This window comes from Pteronotus mesoamericanus, unplaced genomic scaffold, assembly GCF_021234165.1.
Source record: "Pteronotus mesoamericanus isolate MK-2021 breed Mesoamerican mustached bat unplaced genomic scaffold, CSHL_Meso_final contig_94, whole genome shotgun sequence".
Taxonomy (NCBI): domain Eukaryota; kingdom Metazoa; phylum Chordata; class Mammalia; order Chiroptera; family Mormoopidae; genus Pteronotus; species Pteronotus mesoamericanus.
In genome coordinates this window covers 48,341,226-48,366,292 of record NW_026555285.1, presented here as the reverse complement: position 1 = coordinate 48,366,292, position 25,067 = coordinate 48,341,226, and the positions used below count along the sequence as shown (strand labels likewise).

General features: G+C 47.9%; 1 protein-coding gene across 1 annotated transcript in view; it reads right to left on the bottom strand.

Moving 5' to 3' along the window:
* LRCH1 (leucine rich repeats and calponin homology domain containing 1) overlaps window positions 1–25,067 on the bottom strand; it is a 155,251-nt gene that overhangs the window by 23,974 nt on the left and 106,210 nt on the right. The window contains exons 5-15 of the mRNA XM_054586708.1: window positions 21,752–21,888; window positions 20,929–21,056; window positions 19,717–19,780; window positions 16,725–16,830; window positions 14,617–14,744; window positions 11,805–11,872; window positions 9,984–10,073; window positions 5,927–6,022; window positions 5,791–5,827; window positions 2,906–2,959; window positions 2,100–2,172 (exon numbers count right to left, since the gene is read on the bottom strand). Coding sequence (XP_054442683.1) covers window positions 2,100–2,172; window positions 2,906–2,959; window positions 5,791–5,827; window positions 5,927–6,022; window positions 9,984–10,073; window positions 11,805–11,872; window positions 14,617–14,744; window positions 16,725–16,830; window positions 19,717–19,780; window positions 20,929–21,056; window positions 21,752–21,888 — 981 coding nt within the window. The remainder of the gene's footprint in view (window positions 1–2,099; window positions 2,173–2,905; window positions 2,960–5,790; window positions 5,828–5,926; window positions 6,023–9,983; window positions 10,074–11,804; window positions 11,873–14,616; window positions 14,745–16,724; window positions 16,831–19,716; window positions 19,781–20,928; window positions 21,057–21,751; window positions 21,889–25,067) is intronic.

Sequence of the window (25,067 nt, the reverse complement as noted above, 5' to 3'; positions counted from 1 at the left end):
ATATGTATGTGAACAATAAATAGGAATATTACTCAATTATAAGGGAAGGGCAGTAAAATAAATGGGCATGGTTCTAGAAACAAATAGTTGGGTACATACAGTTGTCTGTCTTTGGAGGAAAACATAGGAAAGAAAAAATACTTTCTTTAAAGGTAACTATCAGCTTACTTTAAGGATCTAAGTTCTTATTCCCACTTGCTGATTTGAGCAGGCTGTTTTTATTTATAACACAGAAATCACATAAATCCATGTACTGAATTTTAAAATTAAAATTAATTGGCTTTTAAAAGTTCCAAAGCTACTCAATCAAAATGAATTTCTACTTTCTTGAATTATATCATCTTCAATGAAGACAACTGTATATATGACTTTCTAGAAAATGTGAAAAATACATACTACAAGTATTTTAAAATTGTTAAATAACATTTCTAAAACTCCCAATACATAATGCTAGTTTATAAAGCTCCAAAATCTACTTGATGTTCTGAAGATAAATCAGCATTATTTATAGCAACACAAGTCTACAGAGCTTTCAACGACTAGAACAATTTCCATGTTCGTCAGTCAGCATTACAAAAGTTGGAAGCTTGGGAAGGAAATTGTCTTTGTTTTCTGCTATTCAAAATAAATACCCCATTTATTTTCCACTGCTACAAAGAATCCAAAATTGTTTGGTTTAACCGGACAAATACCATATTGGCAAACTGAGTTTTGACTCCACACAAGGAACAAAAACTCACTGAGACAATTTTACACCTAAATGGCAAAGATGGACATTCAAAAGAATATTATTTTTTAAAGATTGATTCAACTTTTGACTCCATCAATTAGAAACTATTTATTTTAAAATTGTATAAAACCGTTTGTAAGGATTGGGAGAAAGTCTGTTACCTCCTGGGAGGCCCTCAGTGTGTAACGGTGACTCTCTGGACGGGCTGTCCCTGAAGGCACCGAGCACATGTGCCCTGAGCGACCCCCGTCCCGCCCAGCACATGGCCCAGGTCTGCTGGCTTGTGCTCAGTCCAAAGCGAGGTGGCCAACCGCTTGCACTCATTTCATAACAAAGCAAACACCTTCCTATAGACACCTACCAACAGCCCTTGCCACACCCAGCACCGCCTCCAATAGCTCTGTCTTGCAGCGAGGAAGCCCTCACATTTGGCCACCGGTCCCCCACCCACCGGTCACCTTGCTCCAAAAATTAAAAAAAAACAACAAAAAAACACTTCCTTTATAGAAAAACTATCTTTGTTTTTTTCCTGTGGGATCCCCTTTCCAAAATACACACATCTAACTTCTGTTATCAAAAAGGTTTGCTGAAATCCCCAAGAATATCTGAGTTCTTGAAAGTACTTGAGTCCTTTTTAGCACTTAGTGAAAAGCATTAGCAGTTGAGTCTACGCAAAACATCTAAGAATCAAAAAATATGAAAACAAAGAAGGACCGAAAAGAAGCTAGGCAGTGCCAGAACTTTAAGTACGTGTCGAAATCAGAAGAACCAAATTTGTCTATACATAGTCCATCTTCTTAAAATCAACAGTTATTCTGCATATTAATTTACATTTGTGATTATACTAATAAGAAATTAAAAGTTGCTACTATAAGCAAAAAACAAAAACAAAAACTCCTGGCCAGTCACGGGAGCCTTGAAATCATCCGTCACCCTGTTATGTGAGTAAGGACTCCGACCCTGCCAAGGGCCAGACAGCCAGGGAGGGGGTGTCAGAGAGGAGACTCCTGCCCGGGGCCTCCCGGGAACCTGCAGGCACCAGGAACCACAAGGGCAAAGGGAGAGCCGTTTCATCTCCCCTGGGTTAAAAGACTCAGTAGAAAACTTCTTCCTCACTTACGTGCCCCAGCCCCTCATTCTTCTTTGCTCTGATTCAAAAGGAGGTCCGGTATCTATTCCTGGTGACACAGACTCAAGGATTAAATCACCGAAAACAGGGCTCTGACGTCCGGCCTCCCCACGCTGCGGCCGGGCTCCGGCGGCGGCACGCACACTCACCCACGGCGCGGACGGGGCTGTGACCGCGTGGAAGCTAAGGGGGAACCACGGAGCCGTTTCCGAGCTCAGGAGGGTGGGGGATTAGATTTACCTGATCGCGGCTTCAGGCCAAACGGAGCTGTGCTGTGGGTGGCGGGAGAGACTGCAGGGAAGTTCTCTCTAACCTGAGATGTTAGAAGGAAAGCACACTTTATAAAAACAAACAAACAAACGAACAAAAACCCCCACCAACGGAAGCAGAACTATACACACTTCTCAACACTCACGGAGTTTAACACCATCTCCACCTTCGGCCTGCGCTGCTGTGCGATTAAGTCCTAACCAAATAACGATATTACCAGTGCACCTTCACAGGGCAACTGCCTGACGTGGCACAGCCCGCAGACTGTTGTGTAGGGGGAGACCCATTCAATCTCTTATTGGCTGGATATTACAGTATTTTACAATCCCGTGAAACTGGCGGTGCTGTTCTGCTCCAGGTGCACACGTACGTGCCCACACGCTCCCATCCACCTCCCAGACGGCACATCTGCTGAAGCATCTCGCAGCGCGGAGAGGCGGAGCCATGGAGAACACGACCTCTCATCTACCGGGAAACCCCACAGGGCTTCCCCTCCGGGGTCACAAGACCTGCTCTGTGCCGTCGGGCAGGACTCTTTTCGCTTTGCTTCCTATAAAGATGGTTCCCCTATTTGGTTTTCAAACCATATCTCCTAAAGTTGACCTCTATTTATGGAGAGGGCCAGAGAAGGCTCTGTTCGCTAATGAAAGATCCCCGCAGAGAGTCTGTTACAATCAGCTCATTAACTAGGACGGTCTTAGACTATTTCTGTAAAAGATATTCCAATTCAGCCTTCGCAGGATACTTCCGTTTTAATCAATCTTTAGGACACTTGCCTCATTTGGAGAATAGTCACTCCCGTTACTCTGTGATGCCAGGTCATCTTGCACCTTAAAGAAGAAAAAATGCATGGGGTGTTTCATGAGACAATCCAGTTCGTGAGGCAAGAATTGGGTCTTTCCTGCTTCCCTTACACCCCTGGCACGTAGGCACGCACTGAGTACACGCTGAATTAATTAATTAGTGTGTTAAGTAGCCAAGGAGGTTATACTTACGTTTTCTAAAAACATGCAGGTGTAGTCACAGAAAAATGTATCTAAAGCCTCACATAAACTAAGCAAAGGGGTTTCCCAGAGCAGGGGTCAGCCCGAACCACCTGGGGAGGTCAGCCCCCAAGGCTTCACGCCGCCTCGACGGCAGGCTCTCAGAAACGGTTCAAGGCCACAGGTCCCAAACACACAGACTCCCGTTGGGAGCCTTCAGTAAGTGTACGTGCCCGGGACGCAGGTGACCCAGGAAAATCTTAGGCTGCCCGTTCAACGCAGTCTCCTTTGACAACAAATGGGTTATTTTACCCAGCTCCACCTTCTTTATATGGTATCAAGAACCCCAGGAATGCACCTTAATAAAAAAACTTGGTGATGGCTAACATGAACATCTTCATATATACTACACCAAATTACTATAAATTTAAGATGTCCTTTCCTATCCCTATTGTTGAGGAGTGCCCTTGAAAAAACAGCCCCAACGCTGATACGTCTGTGTAATCATTAGCCCTGGCTGATCCTTGGCTATTTCTCGTCCTCCTCCTCGTGACTCCTTTGGCCACCAGAGCCCGCTAACACTACCTCCCTTTTTTAAAATCGAGACAGGTCTGTCACAAACAGAGAAGCGCTCTAGAAAGGGAAGAAAATGCGTAACGATTTCCTACACCAAATGACTCCTCGTACAAACAAAAAGGGGTAAAAAAAAAAAGAGCTTCTGTTAACACAAACATTGTACATCAGAGATGGAGCGGAGTTCTCTCTTTTCTCGAGCTTTTGCGTCTTCCTGGCCCTCCTACAGCCATGCACACAGGTGGGCTTTGGGGACACTGGAGTCAAAAGTGGGTCTCGCTGCTGGACACTAAGAATGTCTCAAAGTACCTCTTCCCTGACTGCTCACTGGTTGCAAGGAAATAAACCGAACAGTAATTATACAGTGAAGTCACCTTGATTAGGTGATCAAATTAACATCACCGATGAGGCCCAGATGGACACAGTGTGTCTACAAATGTGACCCCGAGAAGACACCACCACCTGGGCAGTGGCCCCTAAAAAGGCGGAAACTCAGGCTAATCATGAAGAATTATGAGGGGCTTTTGTTCTACAAAATATGGGGCATCCCACCTTAAAAAAAAGGGGGGGACTATATTCCTCAACATTTCAAGGTCATGAAAAGCACAGAAAGATTTTAGAAATGTTCCAGAATAAGAGAAATTGTAGATACCTAACAACTACCTGCCTCTAGACCGGATACCACACTGGAAGGGGCAAAACACTATGGATGGCGTTAGTGCAACCCAAATATTTGGAACACGGACGGTGATTTATCAGTGTAAACGTATCCAGTTGATAACTACGGTTTGTAAGACAAGATCCTATTCTTAGAAAATATACACTGAAATGCTTCTGTATGAAAACCACCCTCTAATCTTCAGAAAAAAGAACTACGTATGTGAAGAGACCGAGAGAATAAATAAGACCGCCAATATGGTAACGTGTTAACCATAGTAAATCTAGGTAAAAGGTGGTAAGTTTTTGTAACCTTTTGTAGAACCTTGTAATCCTCCTGCCCAACTCTTAGAAGGTTAAGATTATTTCCAAATAAGCAGGTTTTAAAAGAAAATAATAAGTGGGCCTGCAGAGAACCACAAGTATCACATCTTGAAAGGAGCTCGGTGAACTGGGCCAGGGCACTTTCAAATAGAAGACTCCCTGATGTTCCCTTCCTGGGTGACACCAGGCCGCCTGCCCCGGGGGCGGGGACGGAGGGCCAGCCACGGGGGCTACGGACCACACCAGGGACAGTGACGGAGCGGGAGAGGCAGAGCGCCAGCTGCCGCGGAGGGTCCCTGGGTGGCCGAGCCCAAAGTACAGGAAACGAAGGTGGAGTTTCTAGAGGTCGCCCCTAGTCGCCCCGAGCCAGCAAGTCTTTGAGCCGCCGCTGAGACAGCCTGATTCCAAGTCTTCACCAGGAGCCCATGTGCTCTGGGGACGTGGCTTGTTCACCTGCAGTTCTTTCCCCCCTCATTCAACACAGATACTTCACTAGTCGCGTGTGAAGCTGCTTTGCTACAGCTCAGGCACCTCAGGGGACAGAAATCGGTTTGTACTGCAATTAGCCTTCCCAAGCACTCCCTGAGAAGGGACGAAATATGAGTGGGTGGCAACCTGTCTCACCCAAGGTAACACTGCCCGCTCTCTCCTCCAGGGCCCCCACCAGTTTCGCTTTGCTATATTCTTTTAACCCTCCCGGGCATTTCCCAAATCCTCTGTGCTCGTCTTTCATGTCTCTCCTAGTTTTTCTGCACCTGGCCAGCATCCAGCCTCCGTTCCGAGCTCTCAAATCTGCATGGCGTGGCCCTCCCTCCCGTTTCTGATACCGAGCAGGTGCCCTGGGGATCTCGGCTGCTACCCCCTGATGGGGCAAGATTTCATGACCCCCCAAAATTCAGAGAATTTAATGGAAACAGCCAATGCTTAACTTGAATAGGAAGGGCAATGTAACAGATAAACAGGAGCCCTAAAGAGGGTAAAGTATAAAAAAAGCTCAAAAAGAGCTCTTGAACGAAGCTGAATATCGGGCTGAGGAGTGTTCTAGAACGCGGCGCCACTGCCTGGGGGTGGACAGCTGCGTGGAGCTCTGCGTGGAGCTCTGCCCGCACCACGGGCAGCCTTACCTCGCACCCCGGAGAGGTCTCCAGCTGCATCTCACCGCTGCGGGATCGCGGGGGGAAAAAACAGAGAGTGGAAGTTAACGCATACTCATTTCGGAGTAAAAAAGGAAAACATTCCGTTTGGAAAAGGTCAACGTACTTGAGTGCAGAGTCTTGCATTTCGAAGGCTCCTGTGGATTCATTGGGCCGAAAGTGCACAGAGCTTCTCTCTGCGGCGTCCGTGCTCAATCTAAAGCTGGGGGGCGGGGGGTGGAGGGCGCGCAGGGGGGCGGAGGGGAGACGTTAGCACACTTACTACATTTTTAATAAACCCTACCGCTTTGGGTCATGTTTAGTCTAAAAGTTTAATGTATTAAAAAAAGTTATGTTTACCATTAGGATCAAGTAATGAAAGGCTAGCGGTAGAAATTTCAAACTACTTGGTATTTTCCTATCCTGTGCCAAATTTAATATAATTTTAACATAATTATCTGACTGCTGTTGGTCATAATATTCATAAGTAGCACACAATAAAGTTGGTTCTACAACTTGATTAATTTATGGAAGCAAGTAAAAATACTGTATTATGGTTTATGTACCAAGGGTACTTTGTTTAAAATAAAAGAATCCATAAGCAATTTGATATGCATTTTTATTTCTGAAATGGTCTTAGCTTCTGAGTTTCTGAAATTTTAAAACCAGGAATTTCTGCAAGTTGTATAGAAGTAACAAAGCTATTTTCAAAGGTGGGAACAATATTTTATTATTGTTTTAATAATAAGTGGGGGATGCTGGCTGGAGGGGAGCAAAGGGGGAAAATCACGAAAACTAAACGCATAATCAATAAAATATAATTAAAAAAATAAAAGGCAGGAAGGAGTTCATACGATACATGCTTATTGAAAAATGGTATCAAACCAACTACTGGAAATCCTTAAGAAACCAAGATAAAGGCAAAATAGGATAACAACCTGATTTTTTGATGTGAAGACTGTCTAAGAGATAAGCCTATGATTAAACTTTATAGGTTTATCAACAGAAAGTCTCAATCTGTGAAACACGAGATAAAGGAACAAATCCCATGTGTAGGTGACGTTTCCGTGCCTGACGTTCGGTCCCGAGCGGCGGGAACTGAGGAACCTCTTGCAGCGCCCACGTTTTATCAGGAGCAAGCACAGGACTGGCGCGCAGGAGCGTTGCAGTAAAGTTAGAATCGTCTTATAATAACTACCCCAGGGCGAACAGCAAAGGCCTAAAGCAGCAAAACCAGAGGACTGTTCTCGGGGAGGACATGAAGTCCGTTCCACACTCTCAAACATAATTATCATTTTGAAATATCATCCTGGAGAGATGCCACTCAAACGCCGCTCGGAAGGCAACCCAGAGCTGCTTCCTCCACAGCTGGACAGGAGCCTGCCCTGCCCGCTTGCTCTGACATGTCAAAGGCGGTAGGAGGGGTCACGGGACCCTCGGTGCGTCCACCGCCCGTGAAGGGGCCAGGGCTGAGGCCCGAAGCACAGGCCACTGGCTCCTGGGTCCTGGTCCCGCCCCCTGCCACGGCTGCTACCCGCTCTGTGGACTGCTCTTGCTTGCTCTGGGGCTCAGAGAGTCATCCATCCAGGAAAAACTCATTGGGAAAGGGACCCGAGACATCAAAGGTGGACGGATGCGTTACAACATAAAGTCTGAGCCCCGCAGTGGCCGGCTCTGTCACACCCTGACCTGGCCTCTCACCCCTTCCCCTCGATCTGCTTGTCCTCGAGAACCTCAGCCTCGTACACAGCTACTGCTACTCCATCACCTGGGGAGCCCGACCTTCAGACTTAAATCTCTAAGTCCCAGGAGGAGCCATCCAGCAGCGGAATGCGCATCGCCACACCGCCGCCGTGGTGACTACTCAGCGCGTCCTAGCTGACCCCAACAGCCCCTTCAAAGCTGCTGTCCCTCCTGGTGCCCCTTCCCAGAAGAGATGCCACGGGCTCGGGTCTACGACACGTGGGACCGCTCCCTCCCGGCTTCCTGCCACCCACTTCAAATGATCAGCAGAGAAGACACAAGAAGAACAGTTCCCACAATACATGAAAGTATCCACCGTATATGAATGTATTACAAAATACCTACCGAAAAATGCCCATCATATTTCCTTCCAGTTTTAATTGTTTCTCTTAGCTTCTTACATATTTGAAACCTAATTCTTTTTATAGAATTCGGATCAAACTTTATGCACTATATACACTTTTTAACACTAACATTTATATAATGTGCATTCTAAAATATATTGGAAACTTAAAAAACATTACCTTGGCTGCATTATATTCCACCTTGTTAATTACCAAAATATATTTCCCTTTTCCCAAATATTTGCTTTTAAAAACACCTCCCCCCTCACAATCTTTCCTCATATCCTTTGTCCGTTAGGATAAATTTTTAGAATTCATTTAAACAGATGGTTTCTATAATTTTTTAGTAGACTGCAACTACATACTATTAATACTAGGATGCTTTCTGGAATGGTTTTGCCCATTTATCTTCCCACGAGTAGTTTATATATTATTTCAAATCCTCACAACCCTAAAAGCTAAGTACTTCTCTCCCCCCTCACCCCGCCCACACACACACAAGCTCTTTGGTCACTAACACCCCTGGTTTAGGATGTGACACTCAGCTCTCTAAAAAACATGCTGCGATTAGGCACTCAGTATAAAGCTAGGCCTAAACCAAAGATTCAAGAGCATGAGCCACACAAATAATCTCATTTCTTTAACCATCATCACCTCCCTCTACGTATAATAAAATAAAGTCTCGGCTCCTCCCAACAGCGTCCGACCTTGTCCGCGGCACCCCCCACCCCCGCCGACGCCCCCCATGACGCTCAGGGCTGCCGGCACCTCACAGGCCCTGGCCTTGCTTTCTGGACTGGAAACAGCCAGGCCCCTGCTCTGCAGGCGACGTCACGGAGTCTGTGTTTCCCAAGGCCACCAGGGACCCCGAGGCACGGCCAGGGTGGAGGCTGTCCTATCTGCCTGCGATTTTCAAAGCGCGCTCCATTCTCTCTGACCTCCACTCCCCAGCGCAAGCTTTCCAGTCAATCCAGAATTTTCTCTCCCATTCGAAGTGCTAGTTATTCAAGGCTCACGCCCAACCTTTCAGGAAGGCGGGGGTCCGGTGCCCGCTTCAGTCGATCAGTTTTTAAGGATGTAAATCCATTACACTTAAAAAATAACTGCTCAGGCAAACTCCATCTACGGCAGCTGAAGTTCTTAGAAGGAACTTCACAGCCGTGTCTTGTTCATCTTAATATCCCCCAAGGGGTAAACTATACATCTTCCATGCCCCGAGCACCCAACTAATATCTGCAGAATCCAAATGCTTTTCACGTCAACGGCTAAAGATGCTCAGTCATACTCTATCTGACCCATCACAACTTTTTCAGGGCCGGACGAGGTGGGGGGTATATGCTCTCTAACCATCTTCTGGAAGATTCCCAGGAGCCAGGGGAGGTGGCTGGGGTGTGGTTTCCATGTTCGCCCCATGACAAGAGCCCATCATCGTCATAATTTAAATTCCTAAGACCCCTGAAGAGCTGAGCAGGGATAAGCATGGGATCTATGTCTCCAGGGATAAAGGAGTTATTACGTGCTACTAAGCACATTGTCTTACTGGAAAATATTTTGTGCATTGAGAAGTTCATTATCCTTAACTATGCAACCAAAAAATGAATCTACTGTACCCAGGGCCTGCGCTGGACAATGGGCAAGTCCATTTAAAATTACCCTGCAACCCAAATCGTTAGAAATGTATTATTTAGTTAACACATATCTCTGCCGGCATCAAATAAATATGGTAGTACTTGATATAACAGTTCTTCCCTTTGTGGAAGATCTCCCTTGAAGCTCTATAAATCTGAGATTTAAACTTTAAGCAACACAAAACACGCATTTCCCCCCTACTTCTGTTTTTTTAAGAAGTATACCAAAAATTTCATACCCATGAAAAAAATTAAATACCCATGAATTTCAGAAGAGCAAATACATTTCTTTAAAGGGCGGAGAAAGGGGCAACCGGTCTCCATCCCTGCAGGAGTTTGCCTCTTACTCATGGATGTTGAGGAAACAGGCAGTTAAAACGACTGTGCGCACCAAGGTTTGTGTAAAGGGAGACGAGGAACGAGTTCGTATTGTTCACACACGGGGCTGGGGGCGAGGGGACAGGCGCACCTGCTGGGATCGTGCGGCAAGTCCCCTGCGTCTCTCAGTGGCTCCGCCGCCGCCGCCGCTTCCACCTCCGGGCCCCCCGACAGGCGCGCCCTGCAGGGAGGAGCCGAGGGTAAGGAGGACACCATCACAGAACGGGAGCGTCCTCTCAGGAGCGGAGTTACGCGCGTCCATCCAGGGTCTCAAACGTGATCTGGGCCACTCCGGCCCTCGGGCGGGGACGTGTCAGCGCTGCCCTGCGGGACGGGCGGCCAGGATGGGGGAGAAAGGCTCCCGCGTCGGGGAAGCGCGGCGCCGCCGCAAGGCCGCTCACGCGGCCCCAGGGCCCGCTGGCGGCCACCCGCTCCTCTGCGCAGCCTGACAACAGACGGGCTGGGGGGTCTCAGGCTGCCTTCCTGAGCCCTGGGTGGGGAGGGCGGGCAGGGGGCGGGGGCGTCCACAGGGGCCTCGGCGGGCGGGTCTGCACCCCGTCCAGCCCTCCCAAGGCCCGCTGGACCGGTGTCGCTTTGCTGTGCAGCTCTCACGCAACACGGGCCTCTCGGCCTAAGCGCCACGTGCAGCAAGATCACCTGCAGCCCTTAAAACAAAAGCGACGCCAGGCCTGGCCGCCCCCAGGAGGCCGGACTGGGGCTCGGGCGTCTCCTCAGGCTGCACGGACGGTCCCGGCTCCCAGGCCAGGGCGAGCACAGACACGGGGTCAAGAATGGGGTTTTTGAAGCTTTATATAGTTAAAAAAAAAGAAGAAAAAAAACCCTCTTTCCCTATAATTCTACGAACCTATAATCAAGCCAAGCCTCCTTGGTCTCACAGACAGAGGCCCAGTGAATGCTGGTCATGCTGGCTCGTGACTGGAAAGGAACTTTTTAATGCTTTCAAAGGGCGGGAGAGATGTGATCGCGGTAACTCCTCTCCCCTACAGGACGTAACTGGAGAGATTTGTTAACAGCGTGATAAATCCCCGCTCCGGGGAGAAACCCCCTAAGGTATGGGGGAAGGTCAGGCCTACACGCCCCACTATGGAAAACAAAATCCCAGAGCCGGAATCCTGCTCTATGCCACGGGCCCACGCTCCGTTCCCAGGAGCGGCCCCCCGGCCGCCGCAGACGGCTCCCACCCGCCCCGACAGGGCCTGCCAGGTGAGTCCCCGCGGGGGCCAGAGCAGACGGGATGGCTTCTGGTGCGCGGCGCCTCAGCTCCGACCCGGCGCTCGGGGACCCCGGGGCAAAAGGACGACTCTCCCGGTGCCTCGGCTGTGTCATCTCCCAAATGGGGGGGTACGAGCTGAATCTATAGGACCGCGGTACCGCAGCAATGGGTCACCGCCCGTGACGTCTTGAAGACGCCGCCTGACGCGGGGCAGGATATTTAATGAAGGCGAGTTATTGTTGCAACTGTTAGGCTGGGGCCCGGGCATGAGACGCGTGAGATTCTCTCAGATCCTGAAACCGAAGAGCCCAGGGGCAAAAGGGCAGCGGAACCATTAGTGCTTCAGGTCCCGCCGTCGACTTCTTCACGCAAACAGAAGGGAGCTAGAATCTCCACGTTAGAGATTCCATCTCATTCCCTGCATCACGTTTCTACCTACAGCCTCACATCTGATAAAACTCAGGGCCAGGGAAGAGGCGTGGCCTTGCACTGTATTGCGCTAATACTGGGACAATCGGCATCAGACAGGAAAGCTGGCAACGTCTCTTTGGGTAAGAATGTCAGCCTGCCCCCGCCCCCAGAGCGGACCAGAGTTCAACCACGACGTAGCGTCCATTCTGCCTAAACCGCGGACCCCGCAGGGCAGCAGCTCATCCACCGCGCACCCCCGGTACTCACGCCTCCTCGGTCTGCCAGGGCGTGTCCTCTTCTATCCGCAAGGGCTCCTCGCAGTCGTCCGCCCTGTCCTGCAGACAGAACACACGGGTCTTCTGAGAGCTGCTGGCCATCAACGGTCAACAGTCGAACGCTGCCCCGGCCCACGTTCACGGCCGCGTGACTCATGACAGCCGGGAGGTGGAGGCAGCGGTGTCCGCCAGTGAATGACCGGATCGACGGCGTGGGGTCTACCCATACCACGGGGTGTCAGTCAGCCTGAGACAGGAAGGAAGTCCGGACCCACGCCCCAGTGCGGACGCCTCTTCGGGACGTTGCACCAAGTGAAATCAGCCAGTCACACACACACACACAGAGACCCACACACAGGGTACGATTCCACTGTTCCGAGGTGCCCAGGAGAGTCAAATGTGTAAGCAGAGAAGCAGAAAGGTTGCCAAGGCCGGAGGAGGGGAAAGAATGGGGAGACGCTGTTTAATGAGGAAAGGATTTCAGTTTTACAAGATGCAAAGTGTGCCGGAGACGGATGGTGTCAATGGCTGCCACGCAATAATTAACCACCACTGAATTTTACCCTTAAAAATGGCAAGGATGGTTAAGTTTTACGTTATATTTATTTTACCATGATTAAAAATAAAAAATTTTTTTAAAAAGGAAACCCGGCCTAGGACCACAGCCCCTGCTAGCTCACTGTCAGAAATGTAACACGTGATTTCTTACTGCCCTCTTGGCACCTCCCGATGTTCATGGAGGCGTCTGCTGGGCTTGCCCGTCACGTAGTATGTGCATCCTCGCATTTGTGAGAAGTGTGGTTTTGGGGGGGAAGGGAAGGGATGCGTGAAATACTTAACAGAAAACGCCTCCAAAGACGTCTAATAGGTTTCATGTGTGAGCGGCCCGATGTCACTGAAACGTGCCCCCACCATTATTTTCCCAAAGCAACACTGGCGGGGGGAGTATTGGGAAGGCGTGTCCGACCGCTGGGGCTTCCACGTGCTCCCTCCCACTCTCGTCTCTGACGCAGGGTCACGCGGCCAGCGGCCAGCCGCCAGCACGGAAGCCACCCCGAACGAGGCACGGACTTGGGCGAGGAAGGAACAACAGCCAAGAGGACTGTTTTCTGCATCGAGGTTCTGACACGTCATCAACTATAAGCCCAGTAAGTCATGCACAATAAGCCCAACTAAAGCGGTGTCAACGGAAGCAGAGGACAGAAACGAGGCCGTAGCTGCTACATATTCTGAAACAAGACCTGATGGATTAATGAGGGATTAGCTACAAAGAGTTAAGGATTTCTGTGTTTGATCTTCTACGGATACACCTCGTTTCACGGCACTTTATTTAGCTTTGCAGATACTGCATTTTTTTACAAATTGAAGGGAAGACCCTCCACCAGCTAAGAGTATGGCTCACTGAAGGTGCATCTGCTGGTTAGTGTTTTTTGGCCATAAAGTATTTTTAAACGAAGGTATGTGGGGTTTTTTAGAACAAAGCTATTGCACACTTAATAGACTACAGTATTGTGTAGACTTACTTTCGCATGTCCCGGCAAACCTAAAGGTTCACAGGGCTCGCCCAACGGCGGTATTTGCTTTATCATGGCGGTGCGGAACCAAACGCACGATACTCTGAGCTATGCCCGTTTGTAACTTTTTAAAATCATCTCAGTTTCTACAAATGTAAGTCCTATGTCAGGGTCTGTATTTTTTATCTTGAAGCATGAAGACCCCATGGACGCACCAGGGCACTTACTGCACAGTGTGAAAGTCACCAATTCCCCTCCCGTGTGCCCTTGGAGGTGACGCCCGGAGACATCAGTTTGGAGAGTCTCCCGCTGTCATAACCCAGTTCTTGGGAAATAAGGAAGAGGTCTTAGAGGCCCCGTGCTTGGCTTTAACCCTGAGGCCTCCATTTCTCAGAAGCCACATCGAATCCGAATGTCTTAAAAATTTTAATTATTTATTTTTCGTGAGAGGAGAAGGGAGGGAGAACAGGAGAGAAACATCAATGCAAGAGAGAAACACCCATCGGGGGCCTCTCATACGTGCCCCGACTGGGAACTGGACCCACGACCGGCCCTGACCAGGGATCAAACCAGTGACCTTTCGCTCTGCGGGACAATACCCAAGTGAGCCACACCGCTCAGGGCACGAATCTGAATTTTACCAAATAAATCATCCTTACATTCTCGGGTGCCACAATCTGAACCAAAAAGACTGGCAGACACTTCCCAAGGCACCAAACCGTGTCTCAAAGTGACGGCACGACTACCAGCTTCCCTAACAGGCTAGCTTTCCTCTCCTCTTTGCTGCTGTCATGAGGGGGCTTGCCCTGACAGCCCAGAAGGTGTCCCCAACCTTCCAACACCGCATCGCACCGACTCCCGCTCGGGAGCCGGTGCCCGCAGAGCGAGCCTTCCGCAAAGGGAAGACGTTCGCTTCCAGCGCCTGCAAGGCTCCCTTGCTCCCCCTCGGCTGCAGACAGACTCCTGAGGAAAGCGTTCACCTAGAAAGCAAGGGAGGGAAGGCGACCCTGGTCTGGTTTGGCTTTTACTGAGCGGCAACGTTTGCCCACTGGTTTGATGCTCCGAGTAGAGAGAGCAGAGCGGTTTCTAAATCCTATATACGTGCTGCCAGGCGGGGGCGTTGCATGGGAGGGCATGGCTCCTCCGGGCGGGAAAGAAACTTGCTGGCCACCGAGCAGGTGTCACAAAGGCCGGAGGAGGGTGGCAGCGAGCTGGCGCTGAAGGTGACGGATGGTAGCCTGAACCAAAGAGAAGTAAATAAATGAAACGATTAGCTGATCCTCAACTTGCCTTCATGTAGTTTATAAATTCCGGGCGGAGGACGTCAGATCCGTGGGTAAACTGGTCTCTTGCTTCTCCTGAGTTGCTCCTGTCGCTCACCAGGGAAGCCTCAGGTGAAAATTCCTGACGAAATTCCCCTGTTAGGAAAACACAGAGGCCAGGGGAAAGCATGAGTCACGTACAGGGAGCAAAGCACAGGCCGCCCTCAAACGTGTCCTCTAATGATTTCCATCTTCTCTCTTACCTCTTAAGGAGGTAAACGAACGGCCCAAGTTTCCTCTTCCCTGAAGGATGGGAGGAAAAGATAAAAAAGAAGGAAGGAGAGAAAGAAAAGGAAAAGAAACAGAAAGCCCCAAACGGAACCTCAAAGTCCAAGGCCTCCACAGGGCTTAGTTCCGTGTGAAAGAAATGGAAGCGCGTCTTGTTTTTTCAAGGCCCAGAGAAAAGAAAGCAGAAGAGAGCCTTTGTGCTCTCAGTGATGGGTGATGTGAAACTCCCGCAAATTCAGAAGTCCACAGTATTTACTGAGCCACCACTGAACGGCAGGTCTGCTCAGCATTGCAGGGATTAAAGAACAAAACTAGTGAAGCGCGATCCTTAAGTAGCAAACAACCTCAAGGAACTAAGACAAGAACCCAAATCCTAACAACAAAGGATGTGACTACGGTGAAGGCCGCAGAGGGAGCACAGCGTCCTCGGGGGGTGCAAGGGGCACTGGGGTCTTCTCTCTCGTCTGAAGACTAAGAAGGACCAAGCAGGGCCACCCGAGGACTCGCTTCCACAACACAGGGGGGAAAAATCATGATGAAAAAATATATAATTATTTTACTTTAAAAACGTGCCTTCAACACTCTCTCCTATGCTGCATAATGTGATAAAGCTTATCTAAATGAGCAAAGTGGCGGTTAGAGTTTGGCAGAAAGCGCGCAGTTATATTTTTGCATCACATGTAGTTCCAATCGTGATCTCGGCCAACATAAATGCGAAACTTAAGTGCTCACCTTTAAAGCCTAAATGTAAGACGTGGAAGCCGACGTTAAAGCTTGAGTCAGCTTAAGTGCCTCTCCCCTCACTAAGGAGAGTGCATTCAAACTACTAGGGAAATAATGTGCATATTCATTCAATTCTATAGCAGTCCTACATCATGAGATCGTCTCTGTCCCAAGCTGGTAAATACTGTATCTCAGTCTTTTCTTTTAAAACCGCTGGATTAATGGCAGCAGCTAAAAAAAACAACAGTCATGCCATCCCTGAGGGCTTCTCAGCAAGATATGAAATGCACTGCTAAGACTCTGAAGGAGCACCAGAGAGAGAACGCTCAGTGACCATCTGGTATGATTAAAGAACCGCAGAATTTTAAAGCTACCGAAGTTGTTAGCGATCACCTACTCTAATCATCGTACCACTTACAGGTGAGAGATTAAGGTCAATTAACTGGCCCAAGGTCAAGGTGAGGGGAACAACTCAACCACACCTCCCGCCGTACACATTGTTAGCTGTGTCCGGGCCATAGGGTCCAGCTTCTAAGTGACAGCTGCTCCTCCCGGGCTCAGTCTGTAAAAACTTCCTGGGAGCCCACCTCCGAGTTCCTCCTCTTCCTCCGTGAAACAGAAGGATTCGGAAACTCTGGAAGTCTTGGGTTAATGAGAGCGAAGGCACAGCATGACAGAAGCTTGGGGCCTTCCCTCCTCCCTTGGAGGGCAGCTGCATGTCGACCGCTACCTCTTATTTGGTCTTAATTTGGATTGTGTTACACCAATGAGACTTGGGGATTTCATTTACTATTGCTACAGTTACCACAGGTCTGCTATCCTAGATAATATACCGACAAATGAATATTTTCTTTCCAATAATGGATTGGAAGGATCTCGTCGAAATCTTCAGAATGGGCACAGCGTCACTATTTACTGGCTGCAGGACCGGGTGGGCCCACGCTCTCGGAGCCTCCTCGGCGCCCTCTGCAAAACTGAGATCCTCGGAGGGATCACCTCCGAGTTCTGAATTTGCAATGAGATCACCTTCGCCGATTAGCCGTTACTGGCACATTCGCGCACCGTGTAAACACAGCCTTTGAAACTTAAACATGAGCCCTTCCTCCCCAACGTTCACCCTCAGACCTTTTGCTGAACTCAGGCGATGGCACGAGTCCTCCTTGGTAACCTGCTCTTCCTCCTTGATGTGGGACATGGGGACGTTGAGGCTGACTGCGTCTTCATCCGACGGCTGGAAAGAAACAGGGCACTGCTCAGGGGAAGGGGAAGGGCCGTCGGTGCCGAGCGAAGGCTATGTGATGAAAAGCAATTAGGCTGTGATTCTCAAAAGCACAGTATCGAGTCAAAGACACCAGGGACAAAGGACAACTCCACTTAGTAAGTTCAAAGACAGGCAAAACTAACCCACGGCGTTTGATGCCAGGCTCGTGGCTGCTCTGGGCTTGTGGTGGGGGAGTCGCAGGAGTGAGGTGTTCCGAGCTGCTGGGAAGGGCCTGTTTCTTGATCTGGGGGCTGGGCATAGGGGTCACTCTGTCAAAATTCACTGAGCTAATGCCCGCGTGCTTCTCTGTACGTGTTCTGAGCTGCAATTCGGTAGGATATTTTCTAACCTAAGAGCCACAGTCTGGGGACTGAGAAGAACTGTGTGACGCCCGACAGATCAAAGGGACACTTGCAAATTCGCTATGACAGTGGTTCCAAGTCAAATCATGTGTGTTAATAGCAATGTTACTGGGAGATCTGACAATGCTAATTGACCACAACTCCATTAGGGTTTCATGTGGCTTGTCCCAAAAGACCAGACCAGTCAACTTCTGTGACAATGTCACATTTATTTATAGCGCCTTTTACGCGCTTCATATATTAGGCTTCAATTTATTCCCATTTCAGAATAGGGACACTGCATTAGTGTATCAAAGGGCGAAGTGACTGTAGGACTGAAACGGAACATGTGTTCTGGGAAATTTTCGGATTAACCCTTGGACTTGGTCATCAGGGTTAGTTCTCTCTGGGAGGCTCTCTCCCCTCACCAGTTGATGACATTTACTCAGAAACTGTGATTCCATCACAAACGAAACAGGAAGCCTCATTGATCTTCCCACGTGTCCACGTCAGTGTTGTCATTTAGTGAGAAGCGCTCCAAGCCTCAGGGATGGGGAGCCCGCCCCCCGGAGCCGGCATGCTCCCCCGCCCCCGCCCCCGAGGCTCCGACTTCCGAGTACCGTGTTCCCTCGCTTTTGGACGCGAGCCCAAACTGTTCGGAAGCTGGCAGGAAGCAAACGCGCATTTCCTCCAGTAAACAGATGTGCAACGGGGTCCCAATTTTTTGGCTTGTTTATCTTGAGAAAAATGTGTTTTTTAACTTCTTAGTGACAAATGCAAAATCCATCAGTAAATGGCAACAGCAAGAAAAGGAACCAGGGGCGATCTTTGAAGCCCGCAAGGAGATATAACTCGGGGGCAAGATCAACTGGCCATAGAAATTGCCAAACGAAATGAAAACAGAAAAATACAATGGCTAATTCGGAACCTTACTCAGTCGACAAAAACAAAAAAATTTCTTGGAGGCGTCTTCAGGTGGTGAGGCTATGCTGTGAGGTCTGAACGTTTTATTCCGTTGATTGTCACCTTCTCGGCAGCCCTTCCTTCCAGCCCCCTCCTGCCCTAAACACTCCACGGAATCCCTAAGATACGCGTCCAGTGAACAGGGAGGGAGGGAATTTGCTGCTGGCCTGCTCCTTCAGGATGGTATTAGTGTCCCGCCTACACCCAGTGAGAACACAAGGATAATGAAGTTCTTTGTGCAATGCTTCATTAGCGGACTTACCCTTGGAAGGCAGGTAAAGGAGAAAGTGGAGTGTGTTTCAATTTAACAGAAAATGAGCTTAGGGTGAGTAATTTCCGAAACAATGGGGCATTTCAGGGGCCTCACGAGTTTTAATAAAGCTAAGGGGGTTGAATTAAATGAAACTTATAAAGCGATGTGTTGGGTATTTTCTCCCCCCGCCCCCACCCCCGGGAACCATGGTAAACTATTCATGTGGCTCCACGGAAGTCTTTTTTTTTTTTTTTTTTTTTTAATGGATAGGGCCTGTGTTTCTGCCTACTAACTCCTCTTCCTTTTGAAATGTTCTATTAGAAAGAATTTAAGGTACCCCAGTTCTTTTAATACACTGCTTTATAAAAAAACTGGGGGGAGGAAGTAAATTCAAATGCCTTAAGTATGTATTAATACTCAAAGGTCTGAAGAGAACTGGAAATAGGCATTTTCCCTAGAGTCAACTCATAAGAAAGACATTCCTTCGATGCAGTAATTGTCCTGTTAGTTGTATCTTCAAAGAGGATTATAATGTCTCAAGTTCTACAATCACAAAAACTCTCAGTGAGTTCCCTCAGTGAGGGGAGACCTGGGTCCCCGCACCTATCCCTCCTAGCTCCTCAGATCAAGACACTCCATGGCAGAGCAGTGAAAGACGTGGGGGTATCTAATAGGCTATGAACGAGATAACACATGTGCTAAATAAGCTATTTTACAGCTACTTTAGAACGTTCTAGTGCGGGAGGCCTCTTCGCTTATAAGTGAACGTTGTTACCGAATGATTTGAAAAGGAGTTCCAGGAAACAAATGTTGCTATAAAAATTATGGCTACCCATAAACTCATTTCCTTGGGGTAAACTGCTAAAACGCAATATACCTTTGGTTCCTGAGCCTTTACACATGCCTACGACAACTTTTTCCTAACTTGCTCTCCCCCTTAAAAACAAGCATTTATTAAAAATGCCTCACGGATACTTGCACATCGGTTCATCATTTCTTAGTATTTATTCGGCCTTCCCGAATAGTCTCTATAATGTGGGGGATACGGGAGGAGGGGAAGGAGACAGGAAGCCTACGATGAGACGTTTGCAAAATATTCAAGATGCAGAAAAAGCTAACGGCGGCTCGCCGTTGCGTAACACTTGAGGAGGATGTCAAAGTGTTGCTTTCGCCAGCATTCTCCCATGTTCCCGGGCAGGGGGTCAATGCCCTTTATTGGAAAGGAGCTCAGGACATGCAACAGATCGAGCCAGAAGCAGAGAAAGAGCAAAGTCGCGACCGGATCACGGGCGTAGTTACCTCCGTGGCCGACAGCCGCTTATCCCCGTTGTCGCTCCCGACGCCCGAATCAGAGTCCTTCTTGCTGGGCAGGCGCCGTCCGCGTGGGGTTCATGGGGAGACATCACAGTCACACGGTGCACAACATGCACCGACTCGCATTCAAATAATGAGTCTGCGCTACGCATTTTTATTATCGCCATAAGGCAACAAAGCAGCTCGGCATTAAAGGATGTTACGGTGAGGGCCTCACGTAATGAAAACCAGATACTTGTACTGTCTGAACAGAGGGCGAAATAAATTCTTTGTGTTCAGGGTTTCATGAATTTACACTTTAACCAAAGTGGCCTGTTCTTTCAAAAGGTTAACAATTTTCTTATTTTTCTGGTTCTTGCACATAAAAATGCAAAAACTGCCTAATTGCTTTTTTAGGTTTGGGAATGTTGGCAATCTTGAATAATCCTGTAAGCTGGAATATAGTGACTACATAAATTTGATGGTATGTCTTAAAATGTAATGAAAACATATTTTAAGCTTTATGTAAAGGTACCATTACAGTAGCCTGAGATTTTAAGTCACTAGTTTCCTTTTTTAGTAAAACGTTAAGGGAAGATTTCGGCAGTGAGGACTTCTTAAACCAATCTCTGTCCGAAAGTGAGCTCAGCGTGGGAGTTTCGTTCTCCAAAAACACAAGGCCCGATTTGTGCCAGCAAACGGCCCAGGACATGTGAAAGGATTCGAACACTTCCGTTCTAAACAGGAAGTGGCAAAACGGTGCACGCTGCATTTTGAAAAGGCAATTAAAAAAATAAATCCTGAAGTTTTTCTTACCAACATTCCACAGGCATATTAAGGATTAGCAATTAAAAAAGCCATGTCTGTGCTTGATGTTGTTGTTTTAATGGATAAGTAAAAAATATCAATATCTGTTTATATTACAGATCTTATTTATAAGCATATATATATATATTTTATACACACATAAGCGTGCACACACACACGGCACTAAAACAACTAATTTCTGATTAGAGAGAGTAGATAAGATTTGAGAGATGCCACAATGTTATCAACAGCATCGATTTTCTCTCTCCTGTCCCCAAAGTTTCTGAAGCTCTGAGTTATGCATCTGCACTGGTTGATCAACGCAGAAGAATTCTGGAGGGAGCTACCTGGGCCACGTTGGCCTAAGGAAAACGCTAAGGAGGGGTGGGGAGCCAGGGCGGGTGCGCACACCTGTCTTCCACGTGCTGCTGGGACTGCGGCCTGTCCATTGAGTGCAGGTACAGGGAGTCGGCTGTCTTCATCTGGCAGGCTTGGATGCTCAGGTACTTGAATATGTGCACCTTGCCCTTTGTGCAAATCTGGGGAGAGATCCATAACAAGTATTTACTTCTGAACAGCGAAACAAAATGTAAACACGAGACAGCCAGCTCTGTGTTACTTTAAATGTTGCCTTTTCATGCCAAGGAGCATGTGACCTCTACAAAACATGTAAGAATTTAGGCCATCATGTCCTCCACTTGGAATAGAAAACCACACGCGAGCAATTTCTCGTCTTGCATGAAAAATGCAAAATCCGAACAGAAAGGCGTTTACATGTACACGGCGTAAAAAGCACAGAGGTCGGATACCTGACCTGGCAACCCTCCGGTTCGGGACGAGCTCATACTCCACTTTTTCTCCTCATTCCATATTTGAACTTGAATCTTGTCTCTAAATAACCAATAATTATATTTCAAAACGCTTACGCTCCATTTGCCAGCCAACACTAAGGTAAGGAATCTATTACTCTTCTCCGCTCCATGGAAAAGTTTCAAATGTATGTCCGAACAATAAAATAATCAGACCTAACTGGGGCCGCAGCGATAAGAAGAGTGAGCCCAATGCTGGTGAACGGGCTTGAGGCAGCAGAGGACAAGCTGCTGCCGTCACCCACCCCCAAGGGCTCCCCTTTTAGAGAACGCGACTGCTTGGCGTCCTGGCTGAGGCCGTGTCAGGCCGGCAGGCTACTAAGCACGCGGCTCTGCCCGCCCTGCCCACCGCTGCCGCCCCTCACCTGTGCCGGAGGAGACTGCAAAGGGTTATTTTCAAGTAGCAGTACTTGCAGCTGCTTCATCTCTCGAAAGCAAATGGGAATCCCGAGCACTTTATTGCAGGAAAAGTCAAACTTGACCAAGGGCAGATCTACGAGCTCTATAGGAAGAAGAGAAAAAAAAAAAAAGTGAAAAAACTCAGAAAACAACGTGGTTTAATGGCCGAACATTTAAAAGTTTACTTTCTGCTTATCAGGAGAAGTGTCATTTAGCATAATCAGAATTAAGTTCTGCAGGAGGGATACATGTATAGGCATAGTATTTAACCAACAGGGTGGTGAAATCTTTCATCGGCAGTTCCATACATTTAAACTGTTGTTAGTTCTGGTAAGAGCTGGAAATACTTGATATTTACAGTATTTATTGTTTAAAAATGTTCCCCACCCCCAGCAAAACAATCACCTTAGTCACACCACACAGAACATATTTTAACTTCCAATGTTTTCAAGCAGTTCTTAATAACATACAAATAACATGGTAAGTATAAAGCATTCTTCTCCCTTTAATGTATCTGGGCTGGCATGATCTCGGAACTAGTTGCAAGAAATACGTTCCTGGTGTTCTCCCTCCACTTTAAGAAATAAATGCTATCTAATTCAGAACTTTGCAATGAACCCTGTAATCCTGACGTGACAGGGCTTTATTCTCCTGCTTTCAAAAAACCTTCCGTAGCTCCCCCAACCAGACAGAACATTATATTTAGCTTCAAATCCCCACCCAGTGGCACAGTGAGCACTCAGTAATTTCAAGCATTCCAACCGGCACTGGCAGCTGCAAGAAACAAGTCAAATATATTCCATACAGCAGCGCGGCGAGCCACGCCCAACGCGGAGGGTGACCCGGGACAAACCGCTGGGATCTCTGTGTGAGCGGCTCCAGGGGTGGGGGGCAGGGGGGAGGGGCATCGCTTCAGGACGGGCCTCCCACATTTGCTAGGGGACCTGGTATGGGGTGGAACAGGGTGCTTCCAAATACTCAGGATTCCAAAGAGGAGGAAGCGCAGGAGCGAGGAAAGGAGGAGGGGCCCGAGGCAGCACCCAGGGGTGAGGACGCGCCCTGCTCCTCCGCCCTGCCCGCCGGGCCCAGGGTTTTCACTGCGCTCCGCTCTGCCGCGGCCCCGCGTTTCCGAGCGGCCAGGGTCTCTTCTCCAGAGTTCCGCTCGCTCAGGGCTGGGAGGGACTTCCCTCCTTTCACGCAACCTCAGGGCACGAGTGTCTATATTAAAGAAAGGAGTCCCAGGACTGAAATGCCGGGAAGAAGGCAGGAGAAGAACGTGGACCTCGGCACGTCCCAAGTTCAGGTCCAGGCTGGGCGGCTGTGTGAGAGGAACCCAGGACGTGCATTTTTTAAGGGGCAGGAAGTTCACTGCTCAAACCCAGCTCTCTGGCCAACAGCGGGACAAGGGACTGGCCTTTGCACACGGCTGTCCTGGTGAGGGCCGTGAGCAGCAGGAGGCGGAGAAGGGGAGTAAGTGAAGCTGGAGGGCAGCTTGGGATCCAGGAAAAAAAAAATGGAGGGGAGAAGTAAGATCCCTTTTCACATGATAGTTTCTTTCTAAAACGGGTAAGAATTGCAGGGGTTATCTATCAAAAGGGCATCTTTTTGCTGTAACCTCTAGTGCTATTAGACCTCCGTGATCAACATTATTCGCAGAAGTCTGGGTAACAAATCACTGCCAAATGCTACCTGGACTCTAGATCTTCAGGAATCTTCTGCCACTTAAAAGGAAGGCCTTTTAAAGCAGAACCAGAGGGCGGAATTCCTGGAAGACATAGCAGGAGCGGGGAAGCGAGGCTACGTACAGGTAAAGAAAGTAGGAATGGCACCAACCATCTGGGTGTTTCACAAGAAAATGGGGGAGAAAAATGCTAACTCCAGCCCAGAAAAGGTCAAAAGAAACAAAGTAGAAGAAGGGAGTAAAAAAGAAGAAGAAACAAAAAAGGAACCTCACTTCTCTCTGTGTTACAGAGAGAGGCAATGAACGGCTGCTTGAATCCACTGTCAGTCCTGGCCGTGGAAAGAAGAAACTACAGTCCCTCCTTGAAGCTGTTGTACTCAAATTGCTGCGGGTAATTAGGCCATAAACAGTTTCTTCCCCTCCTCAAATTGAAAGCATATGAGGAGGGGGACTCAAGGAGGAAAAACAAGTAAGTAAATATGGAAAGTCCTTAAATTCACTGCCTGAAAGCATTATCAATGCTCTTTTGTTAATAGAGTTCTCCAGAGTGAAGCAAAAGGAAACGTGATATTCAGGAAATTATTTTTTTAAAAGATTTTCCAGTACACTGATGTTTTAGCTTTGAGTGGATTTTAAAATATTGAACCTGAGTAAACATAATTATGGAAAGTATAGAAATTTGTAACTGATCTTTTTAGGGAAAGGAATGCTTTTAAGGTAAGAGAGTAAGGGGTGGGGAGAGCAGCAAAAATCTTGATTTCTGTGGATGTACTTTCCACACATTTCTAAACTATTACAGGCAACTGTAAAACAATTAAATGAAGTTTTCCTTTTGAGAAGAATGCAATGATTGACAATGATTTCTCAGGGATTAACAGTAGAGCTTAAATTGAAATGAATGTTTTCTTCCATGCTATGAAAGATTATGCGCTTAAGTTTTCCCTTTGTACTTGCCCAAATGAAGAAAAACAATTTAAAACCTTCAAAAATGGGATTGGACAATGACAAAATGAAAAATCCGTATTTTTATACCAAGTCATCTCAAGTGTTAAAGTAATCAATATTTATGCTGAGATTGTTTGATTCTACTTCTTTAAAATGCCCATCAGCACGCGAAAGGTGAATACGGCAGAAACTAAAACCTTCCATCTATAAAGCACGTTTCATTTCTCCAAGTCTTTCCCTTTCGTCAGCGCCATTTTCCTGCCTCGAATAATGAAGCACTTCAAGCCAAAGATCGAGAAGCAGGGACAGAATAATAAAAATGGAGCAGCTCTCAAAATAGCAGCATTAGCGTCAGATTAACCAAATGCTGACTGTTTCCAAGTACAGGGCAGGCCAAAGGTTTACAGTTGTTTGTATGGACAATAACACAAAAATTAAGAAATAATAATACAAGAATAAACTCTGTTTCACGTATGCATGGCTGTAAAGCTACTTTTGCCCCAGCCAGCTTATATTTGTGCTTTGAGGCGTTTTAAGTATGTGTCTGAAATTGGCAAGCCCCGTGTCCCTCTGTAAAAACCACGGAAATCAACGCGGTCTCTGAAAATCCGAGGGCGTTCGGGAGAGTGCGTTCAGTGTCAGATCCCGATAAGAAT